Genomic DNA, 18007 nt, shown 5'->3' on the forward strand with positions numbered 1-18007 from the left:
CATATGTCTCAAGCTAATACTTTTTACTAAATCAATTACATGTTATTACAAGTATTTCTTATAGTTCACATCCAAAATAACAATAAACAATGCAGGGAGCTGTGTGGTAATCAATGTATATACTGCTTACCAGAATGGTCTCTGCTTTATATACTGATTACCACAATGATCTATTTTATTCTTATCATAAGCATGGGCATCTTTATTGTGTCTGGATCAGCATTATGGGCTTTTATATACAGAATATGCAGAAAAGACCGGTGGAATTCGGATCACCGATTAACATTATTCCGACAACTGGAATTCCTACATAAAATACCCAATGGCAAAAGAAGACGAATGATAAAGAAGCAGACTTACCTGAAAGACGACGAGGGAGATGTCCTATGGCATCGCAGGCTGACGGGGGGCGATTCCGACTGGAGACCTGTCCGTCACTGCAGTGTGACGTGGGCGTGACTTACTTCAATGATAATTTAAAGCGGCAATGTCCGGACCCCGCAGGCTAACTGCTTCAACACTTAGCTTACGGGTCTGGACATTGCCGCTTTAAATTACCATTGAAGTAAGTTTCGTCCAATAACTCCTACAGCTGGACACTATTCATTAACTATATTCCTGAGAAAGGCTTCACACCCTCACATGCCTCCTGATTACTATTCATTTCTACGCTACTGTCACACCAGTACAACAGTTATCGACACTATTGATAGGAAGATCCCTTTGAGCAAAGACTGACACAGGGTACCACTTTGTCTATTGATAGAACTTGCTTTACGTTTTGCATTATACAATTGTCTGAACTACAGCAGTTGACACATATATCTACATTGTCAGTTGGATAGTCTGAGCACTGGATATGTATGGCTATTAGGGAGTATGGTTTTAACCCCATATTTCATGGACAGTGAATTAGGATAACGGTAATAGAGATCCGCTATCCTTGAATTTAGAATGTTAAATAGACTGTTATTGATGAATTGATCACACCTGCACACCCTATTTGTAATAAAATTAATTCACAAATCCAATATCTGAATTTTGTTGTGAACCATTAAGTAAGACTGTGATATATCAAGCCAGTACCATAGGTGCAGCGCTGATTACATATCGTTCAATATCATTCTATTGTAATTTAAACTAATTCTTTTAAGAGCATCTAGGTAATTTTTTTATTTCTACTAAAAGTTATGTCTAATGAAAATGAGCAATTTGGGGGATTTCTGCACATTTGCACACTTACACAAGAAGGATATGACATAGTACTATAAGATGCAGGTGACTGTGGGGAATATAAAATTTTGCTTCTTCTTATGGGAGAAGCTAGTTGGTTTAGTGCTTCTCTTGCTAAATGTAGACTAAGGGGGAAACAAAAGAAGCTTCCCCACTCCTGAAAGTAGATTTACTAACGCTTCTAAATTGGAAATGTGGATATGTTGTCCATAGCAACCAATCAGATTCTAGCTATCATGTATCTAGTACATTCTATTTAATGATCACTAGAATCTGATTGGTTGTTATGGCCAATGCCTTCTATTTTCATATCTGGAAGCTTTAGCAAATCTACCTCCAGGAGTGCAACGCTTCTTTTGTTTTATATATGCAGGATATCATATTTTATCTTCATGGTAAGTACACATTTTCGGGGCATTTAGAGGTTAGCATGTCTGGGCATGGTGGACGGACACATAGGTACGTTCCCTCAAAACATATGTGCTGTGCCTCTGCATTATTTCCAATGTATAAATGACACTGCTCTGAAAGTGCTCTGCACTTTTTTCTTCTTCTTCCAGCAGTGCGAGCAATTCTTTTTTTTTTTTTTACTTTACACTGATTTCATTGCACAAACACAGTGATACCTTATACTTCATATATATATACATATATTAATTTGTAACTTATAATGCAATGATTGAAAATATGTCATATGACTATGCATTTGCCGCTGCTCACTCACCTGTACACCTATTCTCAGTTTTATTGTTGACAGGACAGAGGTATGTTTTGTTTCCACTGCGAAAACCTGGGTTACACAGACAATAAAATCCTCCAGGCAAGTTTCTACATCCTGTGTGAGCGCCACAACTATCATTACCAGCTTGACACTCATTTATTTCTGAAAAAGCAAAGGGGAGAAACATATTAAATCTGTGAGTGTGAACAGTGTGACACAGTGATAAACACTGCAGGGTTGAGATAAGTATATTGATTTATAATGACATATGTACAAAAAAGACAAAAAGACAAAGGTTCATACAATTCAACCTTTAATTCCTTGTAAATATGTTCATTCATTGTGTTATGTGTCTGTCAGCTAAATTCCCTGGGCCAATCACTCCCATAATGTTCTCCACTCATTACAACTTCAAGCACCATTTGCTTTTTAACAAAGGTATCCAATCTGCATTTAAATTATGTCAGTGAATTCACCATCACCACCTCATGTGGTAAAGGATTTGTCCTATGCTGACTTTGAAACCTTCTTTCTTTCATTCTCAGTAGATGAACCCTTGTACTCTGTATGGTCTTTGGTATGAAACATTTATTAGACAAATCTTTGTATTGACCCAGGATATAGTTGTAAATATTAATAAATTACCTCCAAGGCACCTTTTTCCAAAGTAAACAAACTAGTTTTGCCAACCTCTCCTATTAATTCAACCCAGAGGCAGAACTAGCGAGCTGTGGGCCCCCGGGCAGGGAGGCGGGGAGGAGGGAACCAGCGCCCCGACCCTCTGCATCTGCCAGGCAGCGGACCCCATTATTTCCATGGGCCCCGGGGCACGGCACCTCTGCACCAATGGTAGTTCCGCCACTGCTTTAACCATCCAATCCCTTTATTAATGAGGTTGCCTCTGAACCCTCTTGAATTCTCCTATGTTCTTCTTGCAGTGAGGTATTTAAAACTCTACTGCAATTCAACATGCTCTCTAACTAGTGACTGATACTATGGAAAAACTATGTTTGCATCATATGCATTTATCACCCTTTTTATGCATCCTACGATCTAATTCTCCTTTGCAGCCTCTGCCTGGTTCTGTGTGTATTAGATTTAAGTCAAAAAGTTTTATATGCCATCAACAAGTACTTTTCCATCTCTGTTTTTCTGAACTGTAACAGTTGACCATTCAGGGAAAAACAGTACAGAAAAATAAACAAATAATACCAAGACTTCAGAAACTCTAGGCATGGCTATTGTAGTGAAGTTGAAGCAGAAGAATAGGTATAGAGACAGGAAGGAAGAGGGCCCTGCTCATAAAAGGGAGGGTAAACAGACAGCAGGCACAAAGGAGAGTCAGTGGAGGGGATATAGCGCAGGAGGAGTGAATAAAGTGTCTGGAAGAGAGAGGAGATAAGAACGGGCACAGAGAGAGGATTAGGTGGATGGCTGGTAGGCTCTGAGGAACAGGTGAGTTTTAAGTGCCCATTTGAAGGGGCACAAATTAGGGAACAGAGTGGTTTCCACGGGCTGTAACCGAATCCATTTTAAACACCCCGCCCTCAATGACATCACTTAATGTATTCACTGCTCTGCTGGCGGTGGCTCTTTAAGGCCAATAATTACATAAACAATTATTTAAGAAAACCAGCGTGACCAAAATACGTGGGGTCCCCCCAAATGTACAAATACGAGCACTAGGATTTGCCAGCCTTGGTTTGTGGCACTGTAGCAGGGAAACCCGCAGTGTGGGGTCCCCCTGCCATAATGCGAAACCAACCCTAGTCTGACCAGCACAGGGCTGGGTTCCCACTCCTCTGGGCAGGAGGAGTGGATGTGGTAATGATAGTTAATGCAATGTTAAAAAACATTTGGGAAACCACAAGTGCTAGCATGCCCTGGCATCCAGGGCCTGCTGGGACCTGTAGTGCATCAAGGAAAAATGTAAATAAAACACACACACAAGTTTAAAAATTATTTTATTTTAAATAAAAACACCCCAACACATCTCACATTCACCATCTTTATTGCTTACAGGGGTGCCCCCAGCAGTGCAATGAATAAATTAAATAATGTAACAGAGGCGGAAGTTTAAAATAGATTCTAACACAAGTGTGTTGTACGTAAATGGCCACCCTCTGTTGATTCTCACTGTCAAATTTGTGGCTCAACATGATTTAACCCTTGCATGTGACAGAAAAGCTGGTGTGTATATGGGGTAACATATCAGTGAAAAGCTGGTGTACATATGTTAGAAGCAGGGGTGATATGAAGGAAAAGCTGGTGGACACTTGGGGTGGCATGCGAGAAAATCTGGTAGAAATTTAGGGTGGCATGTGAAAGCTGGTGGGTATATGTGGTGGCTTGTGAGAGAAAAGTTTGTTTGCATATGGGGTGACATGAGAGAAAAGCTGGTATGCTGGGGTGACATGTGGGAGGAAAGCTGGTGGGCATATGGGGTGGAATTTCAGAGAAAAGCTGGTGAGAAACTGGTGGGCATGAGGTGACGTAAAAAAAGCAGAAGGGAATATGGGGTAAGAAAACGAGAGAAAAGCTAGTGGAAATATGTGGGGGACATGTTTAAGAAAAACTGGTGGGCATATGGGGTGATGTGAAACAAAAGATGGCGGGTGACATGTCAAAGTAAAGCTGGTGGGCACATGGTGTGGCATATGTGAGAAAAGCTGGAGGTCATATTGGGTGGCTTGAGAATGAAAAGCTGGAGGACATATGGGATAAAAGATGAGAGAAAAACTGGTGGGCATAAGAGGGAATTTGAGAGAAAAGATGGTGGGCATATTGTGTGATGTGAAAGAAGAGATGGTGAGCATATTGGTTGGTATGTCAGAGAAAAGCTGGTGAAAATGTGTGAGAAGCTGGTGGGCATGGGGTGACATGTAAAAAAAAAGCTGGAGGGCATATGGGGTGCAACATGAGACAAAAGCTGGTGGGCACATGGTATGACATATAAGAGAAAAGTTAATGTACAGAGGGTGACCTTTGAAAGAAAAAGTGGTGCGCAAGGTGTGATGTAAGAAGAGCTGGTGTGCAGGAAGTGACATGTATGAGAAAAGCTGGTGCACAGGGGGAGTCAAGTGTGAGAAATAGTGGTGCAAAAGGGCTGTTATGTGTGAGAAAAGTTGGTGTGTAGGGGGTGACATGTGACATGTGAAAGAAAAGTTGGTGCGCAATGGATGAAATGAGAAGAGCTGGTGTGCAGGGGGTGACGTGTGTGAAAAGCTGGTGCGCGGGGGGAGTCATGTATGAGAAAAGGTGGTGCACAAGGGGTGACATGTGTGAGAAAATCTGGTGCGCAGGGGGTGATGTGTGAGAGAGGCTGGTGCGCAGGGGGTGATGTGAAAAGAGCTGGTGTGCAGAGGGTAACATGTGTGAGAAAAGCTGGTGTTCAGGGGTTGTCATGTATGAGAAAAGGTGGTGATCAGGGGTTTTTATGTGCACAAGGGGAGTCCTACGAGAAAAGCTGGTACGCAGGGGGTGTTATGTGTGAGAAAAGCTGATGCATGGGGTGGGGGTGACCTGTAAAAGAAAAGATGGTGCTAAAGGGGAGTCATGTGCGAGTAAAGGTGGTGCACAAGGGTGACATGTGAGAGAAATGCTGGTGTGCAGGTGGTTACAGGTAAAAGAAAATTTGTTGCACAGGGGTTACATGAGAAGAGTGGTGATATGTGGGAAAAATGCAGGGGCGAATATGGGAGAAAATACGATGATGGGGGTTTCAAGAGATCGAAAATCTGGTGGGCAGGGGGGATGTCTAATAAAATACACTGGAATTGGTGGGTACTAGGTTTAGAGAAAATATGAGTAAAAATGACTTTACCAAAACAGTACTTGATAGGTTGAGTAGTAGAAGCTAATATAATCAAACAATTTAAACATGCTTAGTTATTAGTAGAGATGGGCGGGTCCAGTTCCCCGAGAACCGAACCCACCCGAACTTTGGCTATCCGAGTACCGAGCTGAGGAGCTCGGTACTCTCCCGCCCGTTCCGAATCGAAATCGAGGCCGAACGTCATTGTGACGTCGTCGGATCTCGGGGCTCGGTTCTCGCGATACTTGAAGATTATAAATACACGCCTCCACAGCAATCCATCGCCATTTGACAGAGGGAGAGAGCAGGGTGTAGTCACAGGCTGATTAGAGCAGGGACAGAGAATACAATATTCTTATTTCAATTGCTCTAACAAAAATCGCTATAGAAGAGAGGAGGATAGAGGTTTATAATTTTGTTTTAATATTTGGCACTCCCCAGTGCTTTTGGGGTGTCCCCCATAATTGTGCATAAATATTTCTGGCTGTCAAAAGTCATATCTGTCAGCAGCATCTTACCAAATAATTTTTACCACTACAAGTGCTTTGCGCTCAGAATGAATTCAAAGCAGTCCAAATATGATCAGAATGAACAACCAGGTTCTGTCACCAGTCCTGATGTTAGTGTTCCCAGTACGTCATCTGGCCAAGGCCATGTCAAACAACAGAGTGTTTCCAAATCAGTGCAAAAAACGAAAAACAAAAAAAAAATTACTGTGTTGAAGTGAAAAAGAAGTGTTACTGAGCAAAAGTTAAGTGCTGATAAAAAAACAATTGCCAACATGCCATTCTACACACGCAGTGGCAAAAGAGAGAACGAGGCCTTCACCTTTGGCTATTAGTGTCAGATCCAAAAATGTTACCGAGCCTACAAGTGGTGCACAACTACTGTTACGCATCAAAGCCGAGCTGCAAGATAACAGTAAGGCATTGGAGGATAATGTTTGCTCTGAATCAGAAATGACACCGATCCCTGTGGAGAGTCCATCCAACAGTGGTATGTCTAATCGTGAGCATTCTGTTAGTGTACCCATAAAGTGACCCTTTCAGCAGTTCTGCTGATGTGTGCCTGAACAGCCCGAGTGTAGCCGGCGATACACAAATTAAGGATGCCACTTTGGAAATAGAAGAGGATGAGGGGGAGATTTATGGAGGTGATGAGGGCGCTAATGAGGATGTTGATGATTATGATGCAGACAGATACCAAATTGCCTTTCTCAATTTCAATTTATATTCTAGATTATATAATGGCTGAATAGTTTTCTATTTTGTTCCTAGTGGAGAGGGGATCTGATGCAGACAGATACCAAACTGACTTTGTCCATTTCTTTGTATATTCGAATTTCTAGTTCTACAGTCTATGCAGGCTGCTTTTTTTTCTATTTTACTACACGTGGATGGGGGGGGGGTCTGATATAGACATGAGCGGGCTCGGATATCTGAAATCCGAGCCCACCCGAACGTTGCCGTTCCGAGCCGGATCCGAGACAGATCCGGGTATTCCCGCCAATTGCAAAACTGAAACCGAGGCTCTGAGTCATAATCCTGCTGTCGGTTCTCGCGATACTCGGATCCTATAAATTCCCCGCTAGTCGCCGCCATCTTCACTCGGGCATTGATCAGGGTAGAGAGAGGTTGTGTTAGGTGGTCCTCTGTCCTGCTATATCTTGTGCTGTGCTGTGCTGTTCAGTTCTGTGCTGTGCTGTGTTCTGCTCAGTCCAGTGGTGCTGTGTCCTGTGCTCTGTCCTTCTGAGTTCAGTGGTGCTGCTGGGTCCTGTGCTGTGTCCTGTTCAGTCCAGTGGTGCTGTGTCCTGTGCTCTGTCCTTCTGAGTTCAGTGGTGCTGCTGGGTCCTGTGCTGTGTCCTGTTCAGTCCAGTGGTGCTGTGTCCTGTGCTCTGTCCTTCTAAGGGCATTGTTATTTCCCCATTAATCCCAAATTATAAAAAAATTCAAAAAAAGTTCTAAAAAAAGAAAAAAAAAGAAAAAGGAATTATAAGAAATAAAAAAAAAATATCCCAAAACAATCCTGCAGTATAAGTCCATTGGTATACTGCTATATTACAAAGTTCACTGATTCAGCAGTATAAGTCCAGTGGTACTGATATATTACAAAGTTCACTGATTCAGCAGTATAAGTCCAGTAGTACTGCTATATTACAAAGTTCACTGATTCAGCAGTATAAGTCCAGTGGTACTGCTATTACAAAGTTCACTGATTCAGCAGTATAAGTCCAGTAAATTTGTAAAGGCTTTGCTCAGTGTGTGTGGTTTAGGGGTATGCTCTCTTGTGCTGCATATAATGGAGTACCAAAATTTGGAGGATAAAGTAGGGAAAGATCAAGAACCACTTCCTCCTAATGCTGAAGCTGCTGCCACTAGTCATGACATAGACGATGAAATGCCATCAACGTCGTCTGGCAAGCCCGATGCCCAATCTCCTAGTACAGGGCATGTAAAATCCAAAAAGCCCAAGTTCCCAAAAAGTAACAAAAAGAGAAACTTAAAATCATCTGAGGAGAAACGTAAAGTTGGCAATATGCCATTTACGACACGTAGTGGCAAGGAACGGCTTAGGCCCTGGCCCGTGTTCATGACTAGTGGTCCAGCTTCACCCAAGGATCTAAGCCCTCCTCCTCCCACCCCTACAAAAAATTTAAGAGAGTTATGCTGTCAGCAACAACAACAAAACAGCAAACAACTCTCTTCTAAACAGATGACATCACAAATCTCCAAGGCGAGTCCAAGGGTGTTGGTGGTTGTGAAGCCTGACCTTCCCATCACTGTACGGGAAGAGGTGACTCCATCCAGCATTTGCAGCACACCCTCTGCATATGTTGGAAGGATCACCCACAGTGTAGGTCCAGATTTGGATAATCAAGGTGTCAATGTTGTACACCGAGAGGAGGCTATTGATTTAGCTGGCGCTGTGGAGGAACTTGATGATGAGGATGGTGATGTGGTTATTGTAAATGAGGCACCAGGGGGGGGAAACAGCTGATGTCCATGGGATGAGAAAGCCCATCGTCATGCAAGATGTTGTGACGCGCTAGAACTCCACCCTCTATATGCTGCAGAGGATGGAGGAGCAGCAAAAGGCCATTCAGGCCTACACCGCCACCTACGACATAAGCAAAGGAGTGGGGATGCGCCTGAGTCAAGCGCAGTGGAGACTGATTTCCGTGTTGTGCAAGGTTCTCCAGCCGTTTGAACTTGCCACACGAGAAGTCAGTTCCGACACTGCCAGCTTGAGTCAGGTGATTCCCCTGATCAGGCTGTTGCAGAAGCAGCTGCGATTCCACCAAGCATGTAGCTCTTGTGGATGAAGCCCTTCGTACGCTTTGCCATGATCCGCGGGTGGTCACTATTTTAAAGGCAGAGGAATACATTCTGGCCACCGTTCTCGATCCTCGGTTTAAAGCATATGTTTTGTCTCTGTTTCCGGCGGACACAAGTCTGCAGCGGTGCAAAGACCTGCTGGTCAGGAGATTGTCCTCTGAAGAGGACCGTGGCATGCCAACAGCTCCACCCTCATTTTCCTCCACATCTGTGGCTGCGAGGAAAAAGCTCAGTTTTCCTAAAAGAGCCGCTAGCGGGGATGCTGATAACATCTGGGCCGGACTGAAGGACCTGCCAACCATTGCAGACATGTCTACTGTTGCTGCATTGGATGCTGTCACAATAGAAAAAATGGTGGAGGATTATTTTGCTGACACCATCCAAATAGACATGTCAGACAGTCCATATTGTTACTGGCAGGAAAAAAAGCCAGTTTGGAAGCCCCTGTACAAACTGGCTCTATTTTACCTGAGTTGTCCCCCCTCCAGTGTGTACTCGGAAAGAGTTTTTAGTGCAGAGGGGAACCTGGTCAGTGAGCGGCGAAGGAGGTTGCTTCCTCAGAACGTTGAAAAAATGATGTTCATAAAAATTAATTATCAATTCCTCAATCAAGTACAGCACTGCCCTCCAGATAGTACAGAGGGACCTGTGGTTGTGGAGTCCAGCGGGGACGAATTGATAATGTGTGAGGAGGAGGAAGTACACACTGTAGGGGGAGAGGAATCAGAGGATGAGGATGAGGACGACATCTTGCCTCAGTAGAGCCTGTTTATTTTGTACAGGGAGAGATGAATAGCTTTTTTGGTGTGGGGGCCCAAACAAACCAATCATTTCAGGCACAGTTTGGTAGGCCCTGTCGCTGAAATGATTGGTTTGTTAAAGTGTGCATATCCTATTTCAACAACATAAGGGTGGGTGGGAGGGCCCAAGCACAATTCCATCTTGCAACTCTTTTTATTCTTTGCCAGCTCTTTTTGTGGGGGTCCAAACAAACCAATAATTTCAGCCACAGTTGTTTGGTAGGCCCTGTCGCTGAAATGATTGGTTTGTTAAAGTGTGCATGTCCTATTTCAACAACATAAGGGTGGGTGGGAGGGCCCAAGGACAATTCCATCTTGCAACTCTTTTATTGCCATTATGTGACCATTCAACAGTCGTTTGCCATGAGCACAAAGGAAAACAAAATTAAAACAAATTTAACAAATTAAACCAAAAGTAAAATGCCCTGTCATAATCAAAAACAAGAGGTATTGACGTGCTTGAACTACTGTAGTGTTTATAAGTTAGAAACACTACACTTGAAAGCTTGAGCCTTTAATAGAAAAAGTCACTCTTCATTGCACGAATATTTGCAACAGCGACAATTTTTGGGTTAACAAAGTCAATAAATAACACTTCGACCCTGTCTGTCTTTCACATACTTGATGGGATCTCAATGATGAATGCTCTGTACCATGGTCGTCTAAAACAAGAGGTATTGACGTGCTTGAACTACTGTAGTGTTTATAAGTTAGAAACACTACACTTAAAAGCTTGAGCCTTTAATAGAAAAAGTCACTCTTCATTGCACGAATATTTGCAACAGCGACAATTTTTGGGTTAACAAAGTCAACAAATAACACTTCGACCCTGTCTGTCTTTCACATACTTGATGGGATCTCAATGATGAATGCTCTGTACCATGGTCGTCTAAAACAAGAGGTATTGACGTGCTTGAACTACTGTGGTGTTTATAAGTTAGAAACACTACACTTGAAAGCTTGAGCCTTTAATAGAAAAAGTCACTCTTCATTGCACGAATATTTGCAACAGCGACAATTTTTGGGTTAACAAAGTCAACAAATAACACTTCGACCCTGTCTGTCTTTCACATACTTGATGGGATCTCAATGATGAATGCTCTGTACCATGGTCGTCTAAAACAAGAGTTATTGACGTGCTATAACTACTGTAGTTTTTATAAATTATAAACACTACACTTGAAAGTTGGAGGAGGTATTGTGGCCCCGGTACCAAATTGGGTACCGGGGCCACTCCACTATGCAGTCCAGATAGAGGCGTATCAGATATTAAACAACGTTGACTGTTGCTGCCAAATCATAAATTAATGAAAATGACCTGTCATCGTCAAAAACAAGAGGTATTGACACGCTCGAACTACACCCTGTATATGCTGCAGAGGATGTAGGAGCAGGCAGCTGTGTAGTGGAATTCAGACCATTTGAAGGCGGAGGTATTGTGCCACCAAATTGCAGTCCAGAAAGCTACCTCGGTGAAACGTTTTGGACTAAAAACAATATTGTGAGGTGTGAGGTGTTCAGAATAGACTGGGAATTAGTGGAAATGATTGTTATTGAATGTTATTGAGGTTAATAATAGCGTAGGAGTGAAAATAAACAAAAAAACTTGTTTTTAACACTTTTTATGTTTTTTTCAAAAAAAATCTGAATCCAAAACCTTAAATCCGAACCAAAACCTTTCGTCAAGTGTTTTGCGAAACAAATCCGAACCCAAAACCTCAAGCAAATCCAAATCCAAAACACAAAACACGAGACACCAAAAGTGGCCAGTGCACATCCCTAGTTTGATGCAGACAGATACCAAACTGCCTTTGTCCATTTCTTTGTATATTCAAATTTCTAGTTCTACAGTCTATGCAGGCTGCTTTTTTTTCTATTTTACCACACATGGATGGGGAGGGGGTCTGATGCAGACAGATACGAAACTGCCTTTGTCCATTTCTTTGTATATTCAAATTTCTAGTTCTACAGTCTATGCAGGCTGTTTTTTTTATATTCAATTACAAGTGGAGGGCGGGGGGGGGCTTAGATAGCCACCAAAGTACCGTGGTCCATTTAATTTTACTTTCTAGCTCCACAGTCTGTGCAGGCTGCTTTTTTTATATTCAACTACAAGTGTAGGGTGTAATATACACCCAAAGACGATGGCTACATTGCCAATAAACAAAGATGGAGGAGGTAGACAACCAGGTTTGACTATATAATTTGCAGACAAGTGTTCGCATTAAGGACGGCCTACCAGGGATTAAACTGTTTTTTCATAATTTATTATCTTTAGAATTACCTCACTTATCTAAGAAACTGGTGGAGCACTAAATGAGGTTATTTTAGACCCAAAAAATTGTATTTTTTTCAAAAATAGCAAAACAAAACCAAACAAAACCAAAACCAAAACCAAAACACGCAAGGGCGGTTTTGCAAAACCAAGACCAAACCAAAACCAAAACACGAAGGTAATCCAGATCCAAAACCGAATACAAAACCAAAACACGGGGGTCAGTGACTATCTCTAGTTATTAGGGATTCAGAAACATAGTGAAAACTAGATGAGCTAAGTGGTTCCTATATGCCATCTAGTTCTGTGTTTCTGAACTTGATATCATAATAGCATGAATATTATCACTTTAGAAAAATCTATGAGACTCCATAGACAAAAAAAGCCTCAATGGACACATTCCTTGTGCAATACAGACATGGTATGCCATCGCATTCTGTGGTTAGCTGCAGATTCAGCACTATCATGGAGTGAGATTACTGTCACTCACAAGTGGAGCTGCTAATTCACAGAATAGAAACACACAGTCTATGCAACCGAAGGTCTGAGCAGCTATGTAGCACAAAAGATAATCCCCACATCCATCCCACTCATTCCTGATTTATGGATGCCAATTTATTTAAGCGTGTATGCAAACTTGGAACTACATACTGGAGCCTGGTCTGTGAATGAAATTTGGCTGAACAGAACCCCATATTAAAAATTTTGTATTTACTAGTGCATAACTAAAGTTTTAGCAGAATAATTTTGCTATAAGAACTTGTCCTATGGAGGACCTTTCACTTTCACCAGAGAGGGACTAATATGGTTCCTTAATTTTCTCTGAGCATTATAACATCTATGTCTATCAGTATATGCTGCTTTGAACACTCATTGCACTAGTTTAACATACTGTGTACTACTGGAAAAAAGTAAATAAAAAGTGGTAAACCGCGCTATTCTCAGCTGCTGCTATTCCTCCTAATGGAACCACACAAATGTTCCCAAAAAATGGATCTATACCTGAATTTAAGAGTAATCAGTGGCACTGAGTGTATTCACATAACTCTATAAATCAGTAAGTGTTTAAGTCACAATTAACACCTTACACAAAATCAATTATATCAGTAAACAAATTCAAACATATATAGTGAAAGGAAATACTTATATTCAAATCACGAGTAGACCCATATATCACAATTAGGTGATCCTTCCCTCCGTATTATTTTGAAGTGATGTATAACATGTAAAAAAATAAAAATATAACATAGTGTGACATTGTTTAAACAAAATTATTATACATAAACTGGAAAAAAAAATTAAGAAAATTTCTTAGACGTGATGTAATCCATATGATGTATTCCACCGCAATATATCTCCTATGTGGTTCTACTTACTAGTTGTTCTACTTTCAAGGATCCTTGAAAAAGACCTGTTTCAAAAGGTTGAAACGCGTTGGGTTGAAAGGGTTGCAAAAATCTGGAACCCACAGGACCCCACATTTACCATCTGAAGTACCAGAGGAGAAGTGGATACTGTGCAGATACCCCGGGGCGTTATAACAACATGCTCATATCTATCTCCATCTGGTAGGGATCCTCATACAACCATGTTCCAGTTTTTTTCTATTTTAACTATTTTTATGTATCTTTTTTATATGTGTGTTATATATGCATTTATGTGCAATTCAAGTGCATCTCAGTTATAAGCGGTATCACGCTAGATCCGTTTTATTTTTTTCATATCTACACTGAGGGATTATGCCAGGAAGGAATTCTCAGCACTACCATAGAGGGAAAATCTAAAAAAATCTGATATCACGCTTTTTTTCCATCTTCCTCTTGTTAGTGTTTTCACTTAAGGATTTGGGTGGTGATGGACCAGGCATCAGATCACATTGTTTGAGCACTGAAGGCGATTATGTATTGATTGTCTAGTAAGTAGAATCACATAGGAGATATATTGTGTGGAATAAATCATATGGATTACAATACATCTAAGAAATTTTCTTCAAAATTTTTTCCAGTTTATGTATAATAATTTTGTTTAAACAATGTCACACTATGTTATATTTTTATTTTTTTCACATGTTATACATCACTTTGAAGTAATACGGAGGGAGGGATCACCTAATTGTGATATATGGATTTTATTTTTCTTATTGTTTACAGTATGTACTAAAAATTTGGAATTAAACTTTATATATTTTGCAACATATTTTTCAGCATTAATCTTTGATAACTTCTTTATCTTTTGACAAATTTTGCTACAATCCTTATATCGATGATTTTTCAGTTCACTTTTGTTTTAACAATTTTTTTTTTCCCTTATCATCTTCAGTACTTTCTTAACTAACCCAATCAGTTGACTTTTATTTCTAGAAATAATATGGCCATACTATATCACATACAACAGTGTTTGAAAAAAAATCATTCGTAAAACTCTAGTGTAACCATTACGCCTGTTACTACATACATTAACTCACCATCACATATGAATGTATTTCCATTAGGATATTTACTGTATCCATCCATACAGTGACAGTTTGTTATATCACTACAGTCTTCAGGTAGAGGGCACAACACTTTACCACCACAATCTGCTTCATCTGTAGGATGACAAAGTAATATATTAGGACAGTGAAAAATATAATTCTTGTGTAAATATCCATTGTGACCGCCCCACCAGTCACATGCATAAACAAATTACATGTACTCAAATGGTAATTCTTGTCAATGTTGAAAGTATTTGTTAAAAATTAAAATCATAGTAAATCGCCAAGCTTTTCTGCTCATAGCTATAATCTGACCCCGTTTTACAATTCTGCTCCTTCTCCCCCGACACTTTCCCTGTGCTCCCGCACCTACAGCCATAGTTCTCCTAGATCCCAAACCCTATAGCATCCTATCTGTATATATTAACTTCATGGATATTATGTGTCCCTCATTAAACCAATGCATAAATGTTTTTTGTGTAAAGAACAAAATATTACTTTACAAAATAAAAAAAAAATTAAAATGTAAACAATAAAGTGGCACGTCACAAACACGCTCCCAGCGTCCGTCATTTGGATTTTTACTGTAAGGGGTTACAAAGGATTTCAGCACTAAATTTAGCACACACCTATACCACAGGTTACACATGTCACTGAATCACCCCCAAAACAATTCTCTCACATTCATTAACACCTAATCACTGCTACCATCTATTGTATTAGAGCAATAAAACTCTGTTACCCAAACTAATCTGCTGGCGCACACTGTGCTCCTTATTAGCAAAAGTTTTAACAATTCACAACCATCAATCAAAGGGTTAATGCAGATAAGCATATTAAGATTAACATGATCAAGGCAATACTGCTTTTTATAAAAGGCTTATGGATTCAATAAAGTATCAAGTGTAAACTTATTGAATTTTAGATTTAATATAAAAAGGGTATTGGATATAATAAAAAAAAAACATTTTAAATGACATACAAATAACACAAGGCAGAATGAAGTGGATGGTCCCTAATTGGATTGAATCCACAGAGCTGAATTTTTTTCATAACATGCAGGGGGTTTATGAACATATTCTCCTGGGAGTTCCCTCATAGGGTGCATGGTATATGCTAACATGGTTGGAGAGCCCCTCTTGGTGGAATCATAACTTGTTCAGAAGAAGTCCAAAATTCTTATACCTATCTTATGTTTTCTCGGATATTTCACTGAGACATTATTCCACAGTCAATAGACAGGTCTAAAATTCCTGTACATTTGCATATGAAATATGATATTATTATGACATTAGTAAGTCATATTCCGAAAGATGTGTGGTTTCTGTAGGTTCTACGTACAGTGTCTATTTATAATCTACACACCTTAGGCATTTTCTGTCCCCGAGTTTAAATTGGCACAGACATTTCTAAAAATATGAAATATGAAAAAGTGTGTTTTGAATTATAGATATTCTGTATAAACACATAGGCAGCTGGTGTCCTTTGGAGTTGTGTGGAGTTTGTCTACCCAACATATGGGCATCTGTGACTCACATAAATCTGTTAAATGACAAACCTTACACCTTTCAATGCCCATATCCCCTTGCTTTACCAGGAAAACCTTAATATAGATAGCTATCAGAAGGGACCCTGTGACTTGGGAGCCAGTTAGCCTACTTAGGTGTGACAATTCAAGACACATGACATATACCTACCACGGTTCTTGCTGTAATAGAGGGTGTCAGGTAAATCAAATTAACAGTTTTTTTATTGGCCACAAAGAGTATTAGAAATTACACACAGTAAATACTTCAGATATTTTACCCCTGACTATTATATAAAGATGACAATTTATATTGTATTGTGACTATCACCAGTTATGTTACGCGTTTCAAGCAAAGGGATTGAAACGCGTTGGTGAATATCTTGTGCTCTCATTCCTGGATTACCGTGGAAGCTGCATTTGTTGGACTGAAAAACATCCTGTCTTTCTGTATATATGCTGTTTTTCAGGCAATATCTGGTAGGAGCACTTGTAACTCTTGTTTTATATATTTTTATGTTTTGAATAAATTTGTTTTAAGGTAATGCACCCAGATCTAGTTATATCTTTTTTTGAGTGAGAGATGTTCTGGCAAGGAAAATTCTGAAAAGATTTGCTGTGAGAATCACAAGTGATGTTATAAGGCCTGTAACAATTACTATTGGGGGGGTCACTATCACTCACGGTGATTGGACTTGCATTAAAGTGTGGTCCTTTTGGTGATCATTCCACAAAATGAAGAAACTATCCTGCGGTGTTCTAAAGAGTCTTGTGTTATAATAAGATTCCCCCACGTGGTGAAGATTCTCCTTGGGGTACTATATATAACCTATGTTGTGATATACTTCACTATATATATTTCCTTTTTTTCCGGTTTGCACCAATGGAAAATCTAAGGTGAAGAGAAAAAGAGGAATATTGACAAGATATTTATGTGGACTTTGATGCCTACTTGGACTATTTTTGCATGACGTATTTTTGTATGACATAATTTAGCATCTGGTAATCTATTCTTTTGTTTTATGTGTATTCAGGAGTGTGGTCTCCTGCTGATGTGATTTTGGGCTGCTATTTTCTATTGAAGCGCTCTCGGACAATATCTTTTAATCTTGAGTATGAATTATTTGTTATTGTTATAATTTTTTTTAAATTTATTTTGTGTTTTATATATTCTATTATTGATCATCTATTGTTTTAAATAGATAACTTGTTCATATGTGTAATATTTATGCTGTGTTGATGTTGTTCATTTTTTTTTATTTAATTTTTTATATTGTTTTATTTTTATTTTTTTATTATTTTCTATTATATTATTTGTTACATTGAGTTTTTGATTTTAATTACTAATATAATAAATAACTAAAATAATTAGTAAAAAAATAATAAAAAATAAAATATTTTGTGTGTGATGATGGTGATAACTGTGCAATAAACTGAATAAAAACTGAATAAAAAAAATACCAAAATAATAACTGTGTGGTTAATAAATAAATGCTGGTGGGATAATCCCTTTACTAAATTGAACAATAGTGGAAATATTAAGGAATAGTGTCACGGTCACTAGGAGTCTTGACCCAGAATTTACCAGATGTAGCTTTGCTCACCAGAGGCGTGAAGTCTAACACAGCGGCTGGTCTTCTCCAGGATCTCCCGCAAGGAAGTATGGGTTTTAGCGGCTTCCACTGTGCAGGTCACGGCCCCCTGGAGAGTATGGTAAATAGACGGATACAGCTATACACAATGAGAGCAAGGACCTCCTTGAGCTGGATAGGAGGAGGAATGCCAGAAGATTAGATAGTCTCTGAGTAGTAGGAATAGTAATGACACAGCG

At 39.8% G+C, this 18007-nt stretch overlaps 1 protein-coding gene across 3 annotated transcripts in view; it reads right to left on the reverse strand.

Moving 5' to 3' along the window:
- Nucleotides 1-18007, reverse strand: part of ADGRE5 (adhesion G protein-coupled receptor E5) — a 147282-nt gene that overhangs the window by 38096 nt on the left and 91179 nt on the right. For all 3 annotated transcript variants that reach the window (XM_075206895.1, XM_075206896.1, XM_075206894.1), the window contains 2 exons: nt 14643-14765; nt 1958-2116 (listed from right to left, as the gene is read on the reverse strand). In XM_075206895.1, the coding sequence (XP_075062996.1) occupies nt 1958-2116; nt 14643-14765 (282 nt within the window). The remainder of the gene's footprint in view (nt 1-1957; nt 2117-14642; nt 14766-18007) is intronic.

Source organism: Mixophyes fleayi, chromosome 4 (assembly GCF_038048845.1).
Source record: "Mixophyes fleayi isolate aMixFle1 chromosome 4, aMixFle1.hap1, whole genome shotgun sequence".
In the NCBI taxonomy this organism is placed as follows: domain Eukaryota; kingdom Metazoa; phylum Chordata; class Amphibia; order Anura; family Limnodynastidae; genus Mixophyes; species Mixophyes fleayi.